Raw genomic sequence first — 16,928 nt, forward strand, 5'->3', positions numbered from 1 at the left:
AACACTAGAGGGTTTGGTAACAAATTAGTAACCAAGGATTTTGGCTCATTTATTTTTTAGATTTCTTCCTCAAGTCCAGGCTCCAAGAACAAGATATCCAGAGGAGACCAACTTCTTTCTACACTCGCATATGCAACCCCTGGGTCTCCCTGTTGGGGGTGAGTAAGTTCATTTTGATCTCAACTGTCCTTGAGACTTAATTCAGGTGGATACATGTGTGATCTTGGGGTGGGAGTTGGGGGAGGAAAGAGGAGAGTCTTCATTAGGAGCAATGTGATTTAACTGCCTGTTACATTAGAATTTAGATGAGGCTACATATGGCAAGATTACATTTAATGAACCACTTATTTTAATCAATGGTTTACTTTTTAAATAATTAATCATCCCTGATAAACTCTGGATCACCTAATTTCTAGATACACCATATTAGCATAATTTTACTCTAACTTGTTTCTCCTAGAAAGGAGTAGAACAAGGAGCTAGGATAGAATGTCTATTTATTGATTGTTTTGATTAGAGGGTACTTTCAGGGATGTCTTCTCAAATATCTACTTTAGAGGGGTTTTTTGAATTATGAGTGAACTTCAGTTATTCAGACTTGTAGAGTGTTCAGAGGTTGACGAGCGGACTGTTGTTTCTTAAGGCCCTAGCCTTGTGGCTTGCTTACCATGTGTTTAAACCATTAGCTGACTTGCCCTTCCTTCTGTTTGAACAGGCTGTTGGGTCCCTTCTCATCATGTTTGTGATCCAATGGGTCTATACCCTGGTTAACATGGGTGTTGCTGCCATTGTGTATTTCTACATTGGTTGGACAAGTTCTGGGCTTCACCTTGGTAAGCAACAGAGCCATTTTGCCACCACCTCCTTTCTTCTCTTTTAGCATTTATTGAAAAAAACCTGTTTCGAACATCTATTAAATGCCAACACTGACTCAGATACAAATCCTGCTTTCAAGGAGCTGACAGTCTAGGAGAAAAAATATGGCATGCGCATAAATTATAACAAATGAAAAATAATAATAAATCATGAGGTTTATAAGACATGTAGAAGTAAAATGGATGACAACAATAGCACAAGGGCCAGGAGGGAAGAAATGGGGATATACTGTTGGAAGTTTCTTATAGTATATGTGAAGTACTAAAATATCACTTAAAGGTAGACTGTGATAAGTTAAAAATGTGTACTACAAACCCTAAAGCAACTACTAAACTACCAGTATACCTTGGAAATATTGTGAGTTCAGTTCCAGATCACTGGAATATTGCAATAATGCGAGTCAGACAAATATTTTTGTTTCCTAGTACATATAAAAGTTATGTTTACACTATATGGTAGTCTGTTAAGTGTGCAATAGCATTATGTCTCAAAAAACAATGTACATAACTTAATTTTAAAATACTTTATCGCTAAAAAAGGCTAACCGTCACCTGAGCCTTCATCGAGTCATAATAGTAACATTAAAGATGACTGATCACAGATCACCATGAGAAATATAATAATAATGAAAAAGTTTGAAATATTGTAAGAATTACCAAAATGTGACACAGACACAGAAAGGGAGCAAATGCTGTTGGGGAAATGGCCCTGATAGACTTGCTTGATCCAGGGTTGCCACAAACCTTCAACTTGTAAAAGATGCAATACTGAGAAGCACAGTAAACAAAGTGCAGTAAAATGAGGTATGCCTCTAACACAGCAAAGAATTACAAGTAATAAGTCAATAAAGGGGATAAAATTGAATTAAAAATACTCAGATCAACGTTAATTAGAAAAAAGAGAAAAAGATAATAGACCAAAAACAAATAGCAAGGTGGTTTATATAAATCTAGCCATATCAGTAACCACACTAATTTTAAATAGTCTAAACACTCCCAATCAGGGACTTCCCTGGTGGCACAGTGGTTAAGAATCCGCCTGCCAATGCAGGGGACACGGGTTTGAGCCCTGGTCCAGGAAGATCCCACATGCCATGGAACAGCTAAGCCCGTGCGCCACAACTACTGAGCCTGCACTCTAGAGCCCATGAGCCACAACTACTGAAGCCTGCACTCCACAACTACTGAAGCCTGCGCACCTAGAGCCCATGCTCCGTGACAAGAGAAGCCACCACAACGAGAAGCCCGATCACTGCAATGAAGATTAGCCCCAACTCAAGGCAACTAGAGAAAGCCCACATGCAGCAACGAAGACCCAATGCAGCCAAAAATAAAAATAAATTAATTAAAAAATTTTTAAAAAGATAATTAGAAAAATAAAATGAAATAAACACTCCCAATTAAAAGGTCCAAGCACTGAGATTGTCAGATTGAATAAACAAGCATGATCCAACTATATGCTATCTACAAGAAACCTACTTTTAGTATAAAGACACAAATAAGTTAAAAGGATGGAAAAAAGATATATCATGGTAAGATAAATCAGACAAAGCTGGAGTGACTATATTAGCATCAGACAAAGTAGATTTCAGAGACAAGAATATTACCAGGGGGGCTTCCCTGGTGGCGCGGTGGTTGAGAATCTGCCTGCCAATGCAGGGGACACGGGTTTGAGCCCTGGTCTGGGAAGATCCCACATGCCGCGGAGCAACTGGGCCCGTGAGCCACAACTACTGAGCCTGCGCGTCTGGAGCCTGTGCTCCGCAACAAGAGAGGCCGCGATAGTGAGAGGCCCGCGCACCGCGATGAAGAGTGGCCCCCGCTTGCTGCAACTAGAGAAAGCTCTTGCGCAGAAACGAAGACCCAACACAGCCAAAAATAAATAAATAAATAAATAAATTTATTTAAAAAAAAAAAAAGAATATTACCAGGGATAAAGAGGGTCATTTCATAAAGACAAAGGAAAAATTAATCAAGAGGACATAATAAATCTTAACATTTATGCACTTAAAAACAGAGCTTTGAAATATAAAAAACAAAGCCTGATAGATCTGCAATAATAAGTAGAAAAATTCTCAATTACAAGCAGAGATTTCAACACCTCTCTCTCAATAATTGATAAAACAAGTAGGCAAAAAATCAGTAGGGCTTTAGAAGACTTGAATAACGTTATCAATAAACCTGGCCAAATTGATATTTATAGAATATTCCACCTAACAACAGCAGAATATATATTTTTAAGTGTACATGAAACATTTACGAGCATAAACCATGTTCTAGGACATTTTTTAAAGTCTAAGAAAGTTTAAGGGTATTCAAGTCAATTCAAGAACAAAAGGGGAAGTAAATTAGAAATAAATACCAGAAAGATATCTGGAAAATTCCCAAATATTTAGAAACTAAAGAACACTGAATAACACTACATGACTAAGAACACTAAAGAGCACTAAGTAAACTAAAGAAACTAACTCATGGTTCAAAAGACAAATAAGTAAAATTAAAAAGTATTTTGAACTGAATGAAAATGAAAATATAACATCAAAATTGTGGGATGCAGCTAATTCACTACTTAGAGGGAAATTTACTGCATCAAATGCTTATATTAGAAAAGAAAAAATGTCTCAAAATAACCCCAGTTTCCCACTTAAGAAACTAGAGAAAAAGAGCAAATTAAACCCAAGTAAGAAGAAACAGGGAAACAATGAAGATCAAAGTAGAAATCAATAAAGTATAAAACAGGGAAAAATGGAGAATGCCAGTGAAACAAAAAGCTGGTTATGTGAGATCAATAAAATTCACAAACCTCTAGCCAGACTGATCAGAATAAAAGGAGAGGAAACACAAATGATCAACACCAGGAGTGAGAGAAATGACATAACTGGAGGGTCTACAGACATTAAAAAGGAAAATAAGGAAGTATTTTAAACAGCTTTATGCAATAAATTTGACAGATGAATTGGACAAATTCCTCAAAAGATACAAACTATCAAATATCAAAGCTCACTCTAGAAGACATATAGGGCTGTTTAGGTCATCTTATGAAAGAAATTAAAGTTGTCATTAAAAAACCTTCCCATAAAGAAAACCTTGGGCCCAGATGGCGTCACTAATGAAACCTATCTAACACTTAAGGAAGAAAGAATATCAATTTGATACAAATTCTTCAGAAGACTGCACATCAATATCCCTCATGAACATAGATATAAAACTTCTTAACAAGACTTTAACAAATTGAATACAAAATAATATAAAAAGCATAATAATACATCATAACCAAGTGGGTTATCCTAGGAATTCAAGGTTAGTTTAACATTCTCTCTCTCTCTTTTTTTAAATTTTTATTGGCGTATAGTTGCTTTACAGTGTTGTATTAGTTTGTGTCTGTACAGCAAAGTGAATCAGTTATATGTATACATATATCCCCTCTTTTTTGGATTTCCTTCCCATTTAGGTCACCACAGAGCACTGAGTAGATTTCCCTGTGCTATACAGTAGGTTCTCATAAGTTATCTATTTTAGTTATCTATCAGTTCTCAGTAGTTATCTGTTTTGTACATAGTAGTGTATATATGTCAATCCCAATCTCCCAATTCATCCCACCTCTCCTTCCCCCCCTTGGTGTCCATACATTTGTTCTCTACATCTGTGTCTCTATTTCTGCTTTGCAAATAGGTTCATCTGTACCATTTTTCTAGATTCCACATATATGCATTAATATACAATATTTGTTTTTCTCTTTCTGACTTACTTCATTCTGTATGACAGTCTCTAGGCCCTGGTTTAACATTCTTAATCAATCAATGTAATTCACCATATTTACAGACTAGAAGAGGAAAACTACAAAACATTTTGAGAGGAAATTAAAGAAGAAATTAAAGAAATAAATGAAGATTTATACTATATTCATGAATCGAAGATTCAATATTCTTAAGATGACATTTCACCTCAGAATTTTCTATAGATTAGATATAATCCCAATCAAGATCACAGCTGCCTTTTTTGTAGAAATTGGAAAGCAGATCCTAAAGTATTTATATGGAAATTCAAAGGACCTAGAATAGCCCAAGCAACTTCGTAAAAGAAAAACAAAGTTGCAAGACTTAACACTACCTGATTTCAAAACTAACTGTAAAGCTAAAATAATCAAGACAGCATGGTATTGGAATCAAGGTAGATAAAAAAAATCAATGGACAGAGTAGAGAGTCCAGAAATTGCAAAGGCAATTCAGTGGAGGAAAAAAATAGTCTTTTCAGCAAATGCTGCTGGAACAATTGGAAATCTACAAGCAAAAAACAAACTTCATACATCATACAATGTAAAAATAGCTCAAAATGGATCCTAGAAAATATAGGGAAAAAAATTGTGACTATGGGTGAGACAAAGATTTCTTAGATATAACACCAAAAGCAGGAAAAAAAATTGATAAATTGAACTTCATCAAAATTAAGGACTGTTCCTCCAAACACACCGGTAAAGGAATGCAAAGGCAAGCCATAGACTATGAGAAAATATTAGCAAATCACATGTTTGAAAAGGACTTGTATCTAGAATATATAAAAACCCTCAAAACTCAGTAATAAGAAAACAAAAAATTTTAAATGGGCATAAGTTTTAAATAGGTTTCAGCAAAGAACATATATGGTTGACAAATAAGCACGTGAAAAGGAACTCACTGTGATTAGTCATTAAGAAATGCAAATTAAAACCACAATATAATATTATTATACACCTATCAGGGTGATTAAAATTAAAAATACTGATCATGCCAAATGTTGGCAAGGATGTGGAGCAGCTAGAGCTATCATATATAGCTGATGAAATGTAAAAATAATATGATCACTTTGTGAAACCATTTGGCAGTGTATTAAAAATATATATATCTGCTATATGAATTAGCCACTATACTCCTAGGTATTTACCAAAGAGAATTAAAAGCATACGGGCATACAAAAACGCGTATATGAATATTTATAGCAGCTTAGTTTGTAATAGTCAAAAACTGAAAACAGTTCACAATCCATCAACAGGTTACTCTATAAGTATAGTATAGCCATACAACGGAATACTATTTTGTAATAAAAAGAATGAACTGTTGATATATGCAATAGCATGAATCTCAAAATAACTGTGCTGAGTGAAAGAAACCAGACAAAATGAGTACATAATGTAATATTTTACATATATACATATGTAATTATTAAAAATGCAAACTAATCTCTGATGACAGCACTATCAGCGGTTGCCTTTGGATGAGGCTTGGGGGGTGGATACGAGGGAGAGAGGTCTTATGACGTGGCTTGAGGGAGCTTTTGGAGGTGATGGATATGTTCATTATCTTGCTTTTAGTGATGATTTCACAGTATATGCATGTGTCAACACTTACCAAATTGTACACTTTAAATGCATGTAGTTTGTTCTAAAAATGTACCTGGGATTTGTTTTAATCAGGTATGATAAGACACACAGACACAGAAATTATTATCATGAAGAAAGAAGTTTATACTCACATGCCTAGGAACAGGAGGATCATGCAGGGCCACAACGGAGAGGACCAGGGTTGGTCAGGAGGCAAAAGAGGAAGTGGGGAGAGCATGGCCCATAGCCTTTATTAGGCTTTTAGTGGGAAAGAATGGACAAGGCAGGTAGGTAGCTGAGTAAGTTTAGGATTAGGTAGTTTGAATAATTTCAGGGGACTCTAGGTTATAGGGATGGTCTCTAGTTGTCTGGTTTTTGGCCCTGGGGTGATTTAAGGCAGGGGAATATTGGCTTGATGTGTGAGAGCTTGATAAAGGAGATGGTTGGGGGCATGGGCTCTGGATTGGTCGGTTTGTATATCAAAGGTGTGCTCGTAGGGGAGTTGTTTCCTATCTCTAGGAATTACCACCTCTAGGATCAAGACCCCAGTGAAATAGATAGCTAGTGGGAAGCAACCGCATGGCACAGGGAGATCAGCTCTGTGCTTTGTGACCGCCTAGAGGGGTGGGATAGGGAGGGTGGGAGGGAGGGAGATTCAAGAGGGAGGAGATATGGGGACATATGTATATGTATAACTGATTTACTTGGTTATAAAGCAGAAACTAACACACCATTGTAAAGCAATTATACTCCAATAAAGATGTTAAAAAAAAAATAAGGAAAGGAAGAAAATATTATCAATACTGTTTCCTGTATGTCAGTTATTCCTCAATAATAAAGCTGTTTTTAAAATACATTCAAGAGCCCTTTTCATCAAAATTCTACAATGTCCCAATTTTTAAAATAAAGTAATTATGTAGTTTTAAGTCCTAACTAAATCAGATGGGGCTTCCCTGGTGGCGCAGTGGTTGAGAATCTGCCTGCCAATGCAGGGGACACGGGTTCGAGCCCTGGTCTGGGAAGATCCCATATGCCGCGGAGCAACTGGGCCCGTGAGCCACAGCTACTGAGCCTGCGCGTCTGGAGCCTGTGCTCCGCAACAAGAGAGGCCCGCGCACCGCGATGAAGAGTGGCCCCCGCTTGCCGCAACTAGAGAAAGCCCTCGCATAGAAACGAAGACCCAACACAGCCAAAAATAAATAAATAAATAAATAAAGTAGCTATTAATTAAAAAAAAAAAAGGCAATAAATCAGATGGACCATAACAATTCAGGCAAACCGAAAAACAATGCTTCCAAATTAGAATAGTCTGATATACATTTTTTTTTGATGAAAGTTCATAATAATGCAATTGACAAGGAAATTTAGTTATTTCTGAGATATACATTTTAAAGTAATAACTAGAATTATGACTTATAACATTATACCAGAACATATAAGATTTTTAGAAATTTCATGTAATGTCTGAAACATTTATATTAACATATTTCCATACAAATAACCCAATGAAAGTTTAGTATTAGTTGTTTTGTTTGTTTGTTTTTTTATACTGCAGGTTCTTATTAGTCATCAGTTTTATACACATCAGTGTATACATGTCAATCCCAATCGCCCAATTCAGCACACCACCATCCCCACCCCACCGCAGTTTTCCCCCCTTGGTGTCCATATGTCTGTTCTTTACATCTGTGTCTCAACTTCTGCCCTGCAAACCGGCTCATCTGTACCGTTTTTCTAGGTTCCACATACATGCGTTAACATACGATATTTGTTTTTCTCTTTCTGACTTACTTCACTTTGTATGACAGTCTCTAGATCCATCCACGTCTCAACAAATGACTCAGTTTCGTTCTGATACACATTTTTGAAAGAAATGCGCTTCAAACACTTGAATCACATGTACATTAAAAATAATGCTTTAGAAAAAGTCATACTAAGGGTCCTTATATCAGCTAATTTAATGGAGAGAATATATTTTAATTAACATAGTGATTACATCAGTGATTGCTTCTGAATTTCTTAAAAGTTAGTTTGATCCTAAGAAATTTAAATATTTCCCAGAAATTTATTTACAGGAAAGTATGAAATCAAATTTCAGGCCAATCTTCATCTAAAATTTAGATAATTTAGAATCTAAATGAGCATAAATAGGTAGGACCAGTTAATAGAATATTTATGTTTATTTTCTACATACATGTTATCAACTGCATACTGTTGACATTAGTCAAGATTCTAACATAAGCCTCTTAAAATAATGCTCACTTCCTGATCATATATTGAACATGATCTAATTAACCAATTTTCAACCAGTCATATATATATATACACACACACACACACACTCACACATATATATATAAAATATGTATCTGGTGGAGTGAATATATATAATTTGGAAAAGCATTTTATAAAATTACATTTCATTTGCTTTCCTAAAGTTATATATAATTCATTTTGTGAGATTTTTTTTAAAAACTCACACCAAAGGAGGAATGGATTTAAAAAAAAAGCTTTTTAAAAAAAGTTGATAAACCATATTCAAGACAGTGTGTCTGATGTCAGGATATTTGGTCACTATCAACAACAATCTCATTTCAAACTTCAGCACTAACATTTCCACATGTGGCACTATTTGATTCACCCAGCACCTGAAGAAAACTTCCTAAGGGCCAGATCCTGTGGCTGTTGTGAGTGTTACCAGGCGAAAAAGATGTGCTTCCTGTCCTCAAAGAGTGTATGGTCTAGTAGGGGACTTTATAGTATCTACTTAAACACATAATCAGTTTGAATCTAAGGAAAAAAAGTATCAAAATTTAAAAAAATTTTAAATTCCTAAGACTGAAGTTAGCAAGTCCTCTGCTTCTTTCTCTATAAATGCATCCAGTTTCTTTCTTGGGATTTTGGAGTTTAGAAATCAACTTTTGGAAACTACATATAAGTATGAAGTCCTTAGCAGGTTGCTGTCAGAGTATTACAATGAATGTTGTTTGGTTAGACTGAAAAAGGAAAAAAAATTTTTTGTGCTATTGTGTGTGTGTGTCGGGGGAGGTATATTTATCCCATTAAACCTGGGATTCTAGATGCATACATAGAGCCTTCATAAATATTTATGTCTGTGTCTTCCCTGCAGGTTTAGCCTCCAACTTCAGCCTTTTCAGATGGATGAGGTCTCTTCTGATCCCCTCCTACAGGTCTGTGCCAATCTGGGGCCTGGATGAGGGGCCTGGGACGTGCTAAGGGTGTTCCATTTCTAGCTGGGCTTGGGTGAATTGTGGTGTGAATACCTGACGACTGAGAACCTCAAGGAAACTCAGACTGCTCCTCACTGCCCTCCACCACCCAGCCTCCCTGCTTTAGCTTCTCAGAAGCTTCCTCTGGCCCATGTCTTCTTGTCTTCTTATCCTCAGGAATCATGAACAGAGGCTTTCTTTAGAATCTGGTTGCAGAGTGACATAAGTCAAGAGAGTTACTCTCAGTGAGTTCACAGTCTAAGACACACTAGCATTAGTACTCACACACAAGACCAAGGCCCAGAGAACTCCCATTCTTCCATCTCAAGTCAGAGGTAGTTGACATGACTGTATTGGTGAAAGTGCAGAGGCCAAGTACAGAAACAGAGTAGCGATCCTGCAGGATTTCTGTGGGACCTCCATGCTCAAATATTCAGGGAAAGGGAAGAACAAACTTTCCTGAGAAACAGGAGAAGGCCTCACAGGGAAGGGAAGCTTTCATGAGTGCCCTAATGTCTCTCCTCCTCCTCTACCCTTCCAGTGCCAATGCCTCCTCACCTTTGAAGGCCTCAAGACTCTGGGAAATTACCTCCCTCCCCTTTCAATATCAGTGAGGAGCCAAAGCTACAGGCTGGGAAAATCCAGGCAGAACCCAACTAAGTGTTTATTTGGTTTCATTTTGCTGGTTTGTTTTTGAAACTCTAGAAGTCTGGGTTGCCCTTGCCAATATGTCCACCTTCTATGCCCAGACGTCGCTGATGGATTAGGGGACCCTTTCCCATTGATCCCAGATGTAAGTTCAGAATTTTTTTCCCCATTTTTTTTATTGTGGTAAAATACACATACCATAAAACTTATCATCTTAACCATTTTAAAGTATACAGTTTAATGGTATTAAGTACATTCATACTGTTATGCAACCGTCACCTCCAGGCACCTCCAGAACTCTTCATCTTGCAAAACGGAAACTCTATACCCATTAAACAATAACTCCCCATTCCTCCCTCCCAAGAATCCTTCTTAAGACAACTCTTTATAAGCGCTGCCAATCTGTTCAAGTTGGCCCAAGAAATGAAGGCTGGATGCTAGAGAAATGATGATGAAAGGAGCAGGAGCCATGGAAACCAACAGGGAGAGGGCTGGCAGGGAGAGTGGTGTGTAGGGGGTAATTCCCTGCTGTTTGCTTGGAAGCTGGGCTAAACGTCCTGTGTGGAGCTGTGGTGTGGGTGTGTCACCTCTCTGCCTCTCTTCCAGGCTGAGGCACCAGGTTGGGTGACTCAGATCACAGCACTGATCTGAGATCACAGCACTGATCTGAGATCAGTGCACTGATCCATTTTCCCCGGCCTCCTAGGCCTGAGGGCAAGTAGAGTTTAAGTGGAAATAGATTCTGTATGAAAGCTGCCCGCAGATTCTGGAGCTACAGCTGGTGTGTGGTTGAGAATATTTGGCCTTATCTGATTTTACATGAATATTTTTAGGTATTGTAGGCTTTGAAAGCCTACAAATGACCATGGGAGGTCACTACTCTTTTTTGGACTCTGAATTTCTGGAATTTCACCTCTGAGGTCACTGTTGTGCAATGTGGAAAGAAGAATGTATTAGGAGGAGATTATTCTTAGACAAGGGCAGTACTTTGGTTGGAAGAGAACCTAGTCCACACTATTCATAGCTCTGTGGGCTTGTGGAGTGGTTGGTGGAGGCCTCAGCTAAGTCGCAGTGTCAAATCTGCTGGCCTCATCGTGGTGACTGAGCGATATTTTGTGATAGTTGTTCAGGAGGGTGAAAGGACCAAGAAATGGTGATCCATTTAAAAGTAGAAACTGGTAGCTGTGTTTTCTCTTTTGTAATTTTGAGTTTTTTTTCACACCTGTTGCCCCAGATGCTCTTCGAAACCAAAGAAGAAGAATATTGTAGGGTGTTGTGGGCAAAGGAATTTGGCTGTTACTTCCTCTGTTACACCTACAGTTCCTAGAATTCTGTGAAATTAAGCCTGACCTTAAGAAAGCTTTCTTTCCTGAAGTCCTAGCAACTGCCCAGGTGAGAACTCTTAGGCCATTCTAGACTAGAAAGTGAAGTGTGCTATTTCCCTGAACTCAGAAAAATACGATGGTTTTACCTTAAAAAAAAAAAAAAAGAAAGAAAGCATTTACAAGAAAGTTCACTGGCAAAAACACATGTTGACTGGTATGGCATTTCTGTCACTTCCTAACCTTACTTCTTGAAGATTCAACCTTTATAGAAGTTAATTCATTTCTCAGAAAACCTCAACCCACCTAATTTAGATGTGTTCTCATCAAGCAGCTGCAAAGCCTTAGTTGTGTGATCCAAACTTCTATAACAGCACGTTTTTCTAGTCAGTGAAGCTTTCTGCTTAAGTTCCACAGATTTATAACAAGGTTTCTACCAGTTTTTTACATGTATCAAACATATTTCTTATTTAAACAATTGAACGCTGCTACTTATAAAGCAAATGATTCTCTTAGGGTAAAGTTTTAAGAGAAAATCTATGCCTAAGGTGTGATTTCAGGACCTAGCATAGGTGGAAGGGACTAGAAGGGGCCTGAGAAGGTGAGGAAATAGAGGCACAAGGAGGTGAAGAGGTTTGCCTGAGGCCACCGGCCTGATTCGTGGCAAAGCTGTGACTGTCTCTGTCTTCTATAGATACCCTGGCTGCCAGGATGGTCTTTCCTTACTCCTTTCTGCTGTCAGCACTTTCTTCACGCATCCCTAACATTTTTCTTCACCAGTTTATTCCAGCTCCAACTCTTATGTGGACCCTTCAGTGACAGTGGAATCCGTATTGGGACTCGCTCTTTGCCTTAGGCCAGCTTGGTGCCAAAAGCCTTTGCACTTTACCGCGTAGCTGCTTGCTCTGTAAACCTCGGCTCTGGAGATCATTCCTCACTCAACTTTCTTTCCAGTGAACCAAAGCGAAGGTTTCTCTTTCTACTCACCTCAGCTTTCCAGCCTCTCCATTCCATTATTTCATTTGACAAGAAAGCCAAGTAAAGCTACAGAGCCCCAACACAACAGCATTTGGAAGGTTATTTTTATAGTTTTATACATTTCTACTAAAAGAAGGTAAGTGTCAGTCTTTGTTTGATGCTTATTTCTCATACTTTGGGTCCATGAAGTATTGTACATATAGCTTTCAACAGTTATGTTGTTTAATACATGTTTAGTAATAAACACGATGACATTTTTGCAAATCATTTCTCCATCCCAGAGGAGACTTACTGCCACTGGTTAGCGTTTGGACTTTCCTTCTGACCGTCCTCCGTGTTTCTCTCACCAAAGGAACCTGCGATCCCCCCGAGAGCAGATAATTTTGGCGCCGTCCCTGGCTAGGGTTGACATGGAGATGACCCAGCTCACCCAGGAGAACGCAGACTTCGCCACCCGGGATCGCTATCACCACTCCTCCCTCGTGAGCCGGGAACAGCTGATGATGCCTCGGTACTAGAGTACTGAGTCGTCAGTACTAGGCAGCCTGGGACCCTCCCCTCGTGTAGCTGTCCAGGGTACAGTGGACCCAAATCCCAGAACCTTTGTGAAGCTGTTTCTCCTCGGTAAGAAACTCAAAGACCTGTCCTCCCCCTGTCATTTTGGATGATGGAAATGTGCATTCTGGTCTGGAGCACCGCGGCTAACCAGGGGACCCACTGCAATGGCGGTGGCCCCTGAAACACGCCTCCAGTCTGAAGAGCTCCATGTGGACACCAAGACTTGCAGGTGTCCAGACCAGATTGCTTGTTCTGAGTGCCACAATAAATGGTTATTTTAAATTTTATTTTATTATTTATTCCTTGAATAAATAATATGCTTACATGGTTCCAAACCCCGAAGTAGAATCGTATATATAGTGAAAAGTCTCCCTCCCATCCTTGTTTGTCATCTGCTCAGTTCCCAACCCCTGCCCCAGAGATAACCACTATTCTTAGCTAACGCTCCCCACATTTCGTTACGAATGGACAAGCAAATAGGAATGTGGATTTTTATTACTGCCTTTTCATCCACAAAAGGTAGCATATCATACGTGTGTTCTGTACCTTGCCTTTCCCCTTAACAATCTATCTTGGAGACATTTCCATATCAATACACATGCCGTTTCCTCATTATTTTTCATTATATGAATGTGCTATAGTTTATTTCATCAGTTCCACAATGATGGCATTTGGATTGTTTCCAGTCTTTTACTATTACAATCAGTTCTGCAGTGAATAATCGTGTTCATATGTACAAGCATGACGAATATCTGTAGGATAAACTCCCAAAAGTGGAATTGCAAGATCAAAAGGTACATGCATTTGTAAGCTATTATTGTTTAGTGAAGGTCTTTTTAATTAAAAAGTTAAATTACCATGAATTACTTAATGGTGACTCACATTCTCAAAAGCACGTGTGGTGCCCCGCACTCTGGACACCTTTGCAGCTGTTTTGCAGTATGAACACATGAGGGGACAGGACAATTTTGGTTCATCTATGAGCTCAGTGTGGCATTCATCACAGGCATCCAGTCTGGGGGCCGGGGCCGGGGCTGCACCTGCATGAGTTCAGCCCTGGCCCAGAGTTGGTGGTTTCACCACTGAACCATGGAGGGAGGTACTGTTGGATCAGATCTGACCTCTTTCTTCTGTAATAGAGCTTCTCAAAGTCAGTGTGCTAAGAAACCTGGGAGGCTTGTTAAAAGTGCATATTTCTGCAGCTCAATCCTGGAGGTAAAGCTTGGGGGCGAGTCGTGGACTTTACATTTTTAATGAGTGCCTCAGGTGACTCAACACAGGTGACCCTTGGACACCATTTTGAAAAACGCTGACCTGTTGGATGAAATGGGCTTAAAGCAAGTGGGGGGTGGGAATGTCATGATTAGGGGCCCGTTAGGTCTCACCCTTCTCTCTTAGAAAGTGAGACCTGTTGATAGTTTATGCTTACTGTTCACAGTGAGATCTAGTTTATAATTACTGTGCATGCACCTTTGGGGTTAAATACCAGACTTCCAAACATCATTAGAAACAATGTAAAGAAAGCAAACACTGAGTTAACTATAGGCATATGGGAAATCATTAAAGACAATATTCACGAAGGGCTGAGTTGGTGTTCTCTGAAGGCCCTTTTTGAGAAGAAGCCAGCACTAGTTTCCTGTAGCTGCTGTAACAAATTACACAAACTGAGTAGCTTAAATCAACAGAAATTTATTCACTCACAGTTCTGGAGACCAGATGTCCAAAATCCGTATCACTGAGCTGAAATCAAGGTGTTAGCAGGACTCTGCTCCCTCCAGAGGCTCTAGGGGAGAATTTGGTCCTTGCGTGTTCCAGCTTCTGGTGGCTGCTGGCATTCGTGACTTGTGGCCACATCACTCCCATCTTTAAGACCAACACCTGCAAATCTCACTCAGTGTGACCACATTGCCTTCTCCTGTGTGCACCTTACGTGGGCCTCTGCCTCCCTCTTATAAGGATACATGTGATTGCATTTAGGGTCCACCCAGATAATCCAGGATAATCTCCTCGTCTCAAGAGTCTTAACTTCATCACGCCTGCAAAGGCCTTGGCAAATGAGGAAACATTCCCAGGTAACACAGATTGGGTTGTGGATATATTTGGGGGAGCCATTTTTCAGCCAGCCACAGAAGGCTTTACTGATTCAGCTTTTTGCTTTTTTGAATTCTGGATAACAAGCTAAAAAAGTATCCCCTCTGAAAAAGATGGTCCTGAGTTTGAAAACCATATACAGCAGAAGATTCAAGTATCCAAGATGAGAACTTTCCCAATATGATTAACTTTATGGAAAAGAGTAAGAGAAGAATGGGTATGAGAGAGAAGTCCAGCATTTGACTCGGTGTTGAGGGTACTGAAATGGCAGACGCTAAACAGTCGAACCTCTACTTAGGTCCAAATATCTTGTATTTAAACAAAACTATATTGTATAAATAGTAATCAGTAAAGCAGTAACGGAGTCATAGCCTGGGCTCCCCAGAAAGCAGAAGTTCATGTGCTATTGCTTTACTGGGGTGTACATCCAGGGAAGGAGTGAGAGAAAAGAGTGGTACAGGTGAGGAGGCATGACATTGGGTTAGTGACCCTTTAGTATCATGTGCAACGGGACACTTAGTCTCAGAGGACCCTTCTAAGAGATGATAGGAATACCTGTGTCTCATGACCCCCTTGCAGAGGGAGGAAGGGATGAGAATTCATCCACTGGTTCCTGTTTCCCATAGTCAAAGGCTAGCCTTGAGGGGCATTAACACGCGCCCCCCGCCACCCCGCACTTGTGATTTGAACTTGTGTGAGTACCTAGCGAGTTCTGCTGCAAGCAGCTACCCTGTGGGCATGAGGCACTGTTGGATTTGTGTGCATTAAATTGACTGGAGCCCGGTAGAACTGGTTGCTGTGGTGTTGGCTGAGATGGACCAGCCTCAGCTCCAGAATCAGGTGGGGCAGAGGGGACCTGAGGTGGCATATAAGAGGTATCGTGTACTGTCCGTGTATGACGGAGGTCAGCAGTAAGTTCGGGTTGTCAGAGAAGTGAGACAGACGACACTGGATCATTCAGAGAGAGTTCGGTTATCTAAAGAATGCTAAAAATGCCAGCACAGTCAGGATATTTGGCAGTGAGACTAGCAACATTTTCTTAAAAAGACAAAGGGATGGATCCCTAGACTAAAGGTCTAACCAAGGCGTGCACAGTTGTAGGGGAAAACGTCGGAAGGAGTGAGGGTCATATTAGATCTCCTGGGACCACGAATGTCTCCCTTCAGGCCACACTGTTTACGAATTTATCCGTTTAATGATCCATCCATCCACCAGGCCATCTAACCATCTGCCCACTCACCCGTTGATCCAACCATTCACTCAGCCATCCACCCACCCTCTGACCCACCCGTTGGTCTGCCCATCCACGCACCCATCCATGGCTGGAGCAATTGTACACGTGCCTGAGACCACCTCACCTGAGCCGAGTACAGCTCACCAATCTCAGAGCTTTATAATGTAAAAATATGATCGCAGGCCATTCAGACAGAAATGAACTAACGCCTCAGTCACCACCCTCAAACTTTCAAGGTGAGTACCGCCCAGTTCTAGAGCATTCTTGAACTCAGGACTAGGAACCAGAACAGGGGTCATTTTCTCAGATGTCTCTGGGAGTCATGCTAACAAGTCCTCTGACCTACGCAATAGGGTGCATCCTGCACGAACGATTATAAGTCAGTGTGGAAGTTTGAGGTTCAGGATTTCATCGTCCTACCTTCCGTCCAGGTTTCTGATTGAGGAAGTATATTTAAGGATGGGAAACACTGTGCCAGTTTACGTATTGATACCTGGACAAGGGTACAAGGGTGGTAGCAGAGAATGCAGCTGAGGTCAGAAGGTTGAAGCAAAGCCTGTAATGTCTAACTTTCTTCCTCTTGAATCTAAGAATCCACTTCTCTCAGACCCTTGGATGAGGAGCTGGAATCAAGAG

The 16,928-nt window shown here is 39.8% G+C and overlaps 1 protein-coding gene across 12 annotated transcripts in view; it reads left to right on the forward strand.

Moving 5' to 3' along the window:
* SLC12A8 (solute carrier family 12 member 8) overlaps positions 1-13,254 on the forward strand; it is a 130,113-nt gene extending 116,859 nt beyond the window's left edge. For 10 of the 12 annotated variants that reach the window (XM_082458642.1, XM_082458639.1, XM_082458645.1 and 7 more), the window contains 4 exons: positions 61-158; positions 716-833; positions 9,362-9,422; positions 12,762-13,254. In XM_082458642.1, coding sequence (XP_082314768.1) covers positions 61-158; positions 716-833; positions 9,362-9,422; positions 12,762-12,927 — 443 coding nt within the window. In that variant the 3' untranslated portion in view covers positions 12,928-13,254. Of the gene's footprint in view, positions 1-60; positions 159-715; positions 834-9,361; positions 9,423-12,385; positions 12,546-12,761 lie in introns of all 12 variants that reach the window. The other 2 variants (XR_014262650.1, XM_082458643.1) reach the window with 2 other exon arrangements.
* Positions 13,255-16,928: the final 3,674 nt, after the last annotated feature.

The sequence above is a fragment of the Balaenoptera physalus genome, assembly GCF_965194825.1.
Source record: "Balaenoptera physalus genome assembly, chromosome: 4".
Classification (NCBI taxonomy): Eukaryota; Metazoa; Chordata; class Mammalia; order Artiodactyla; family Balaenopteridae; genus Balaenoptera; species Balaenoptera physalus.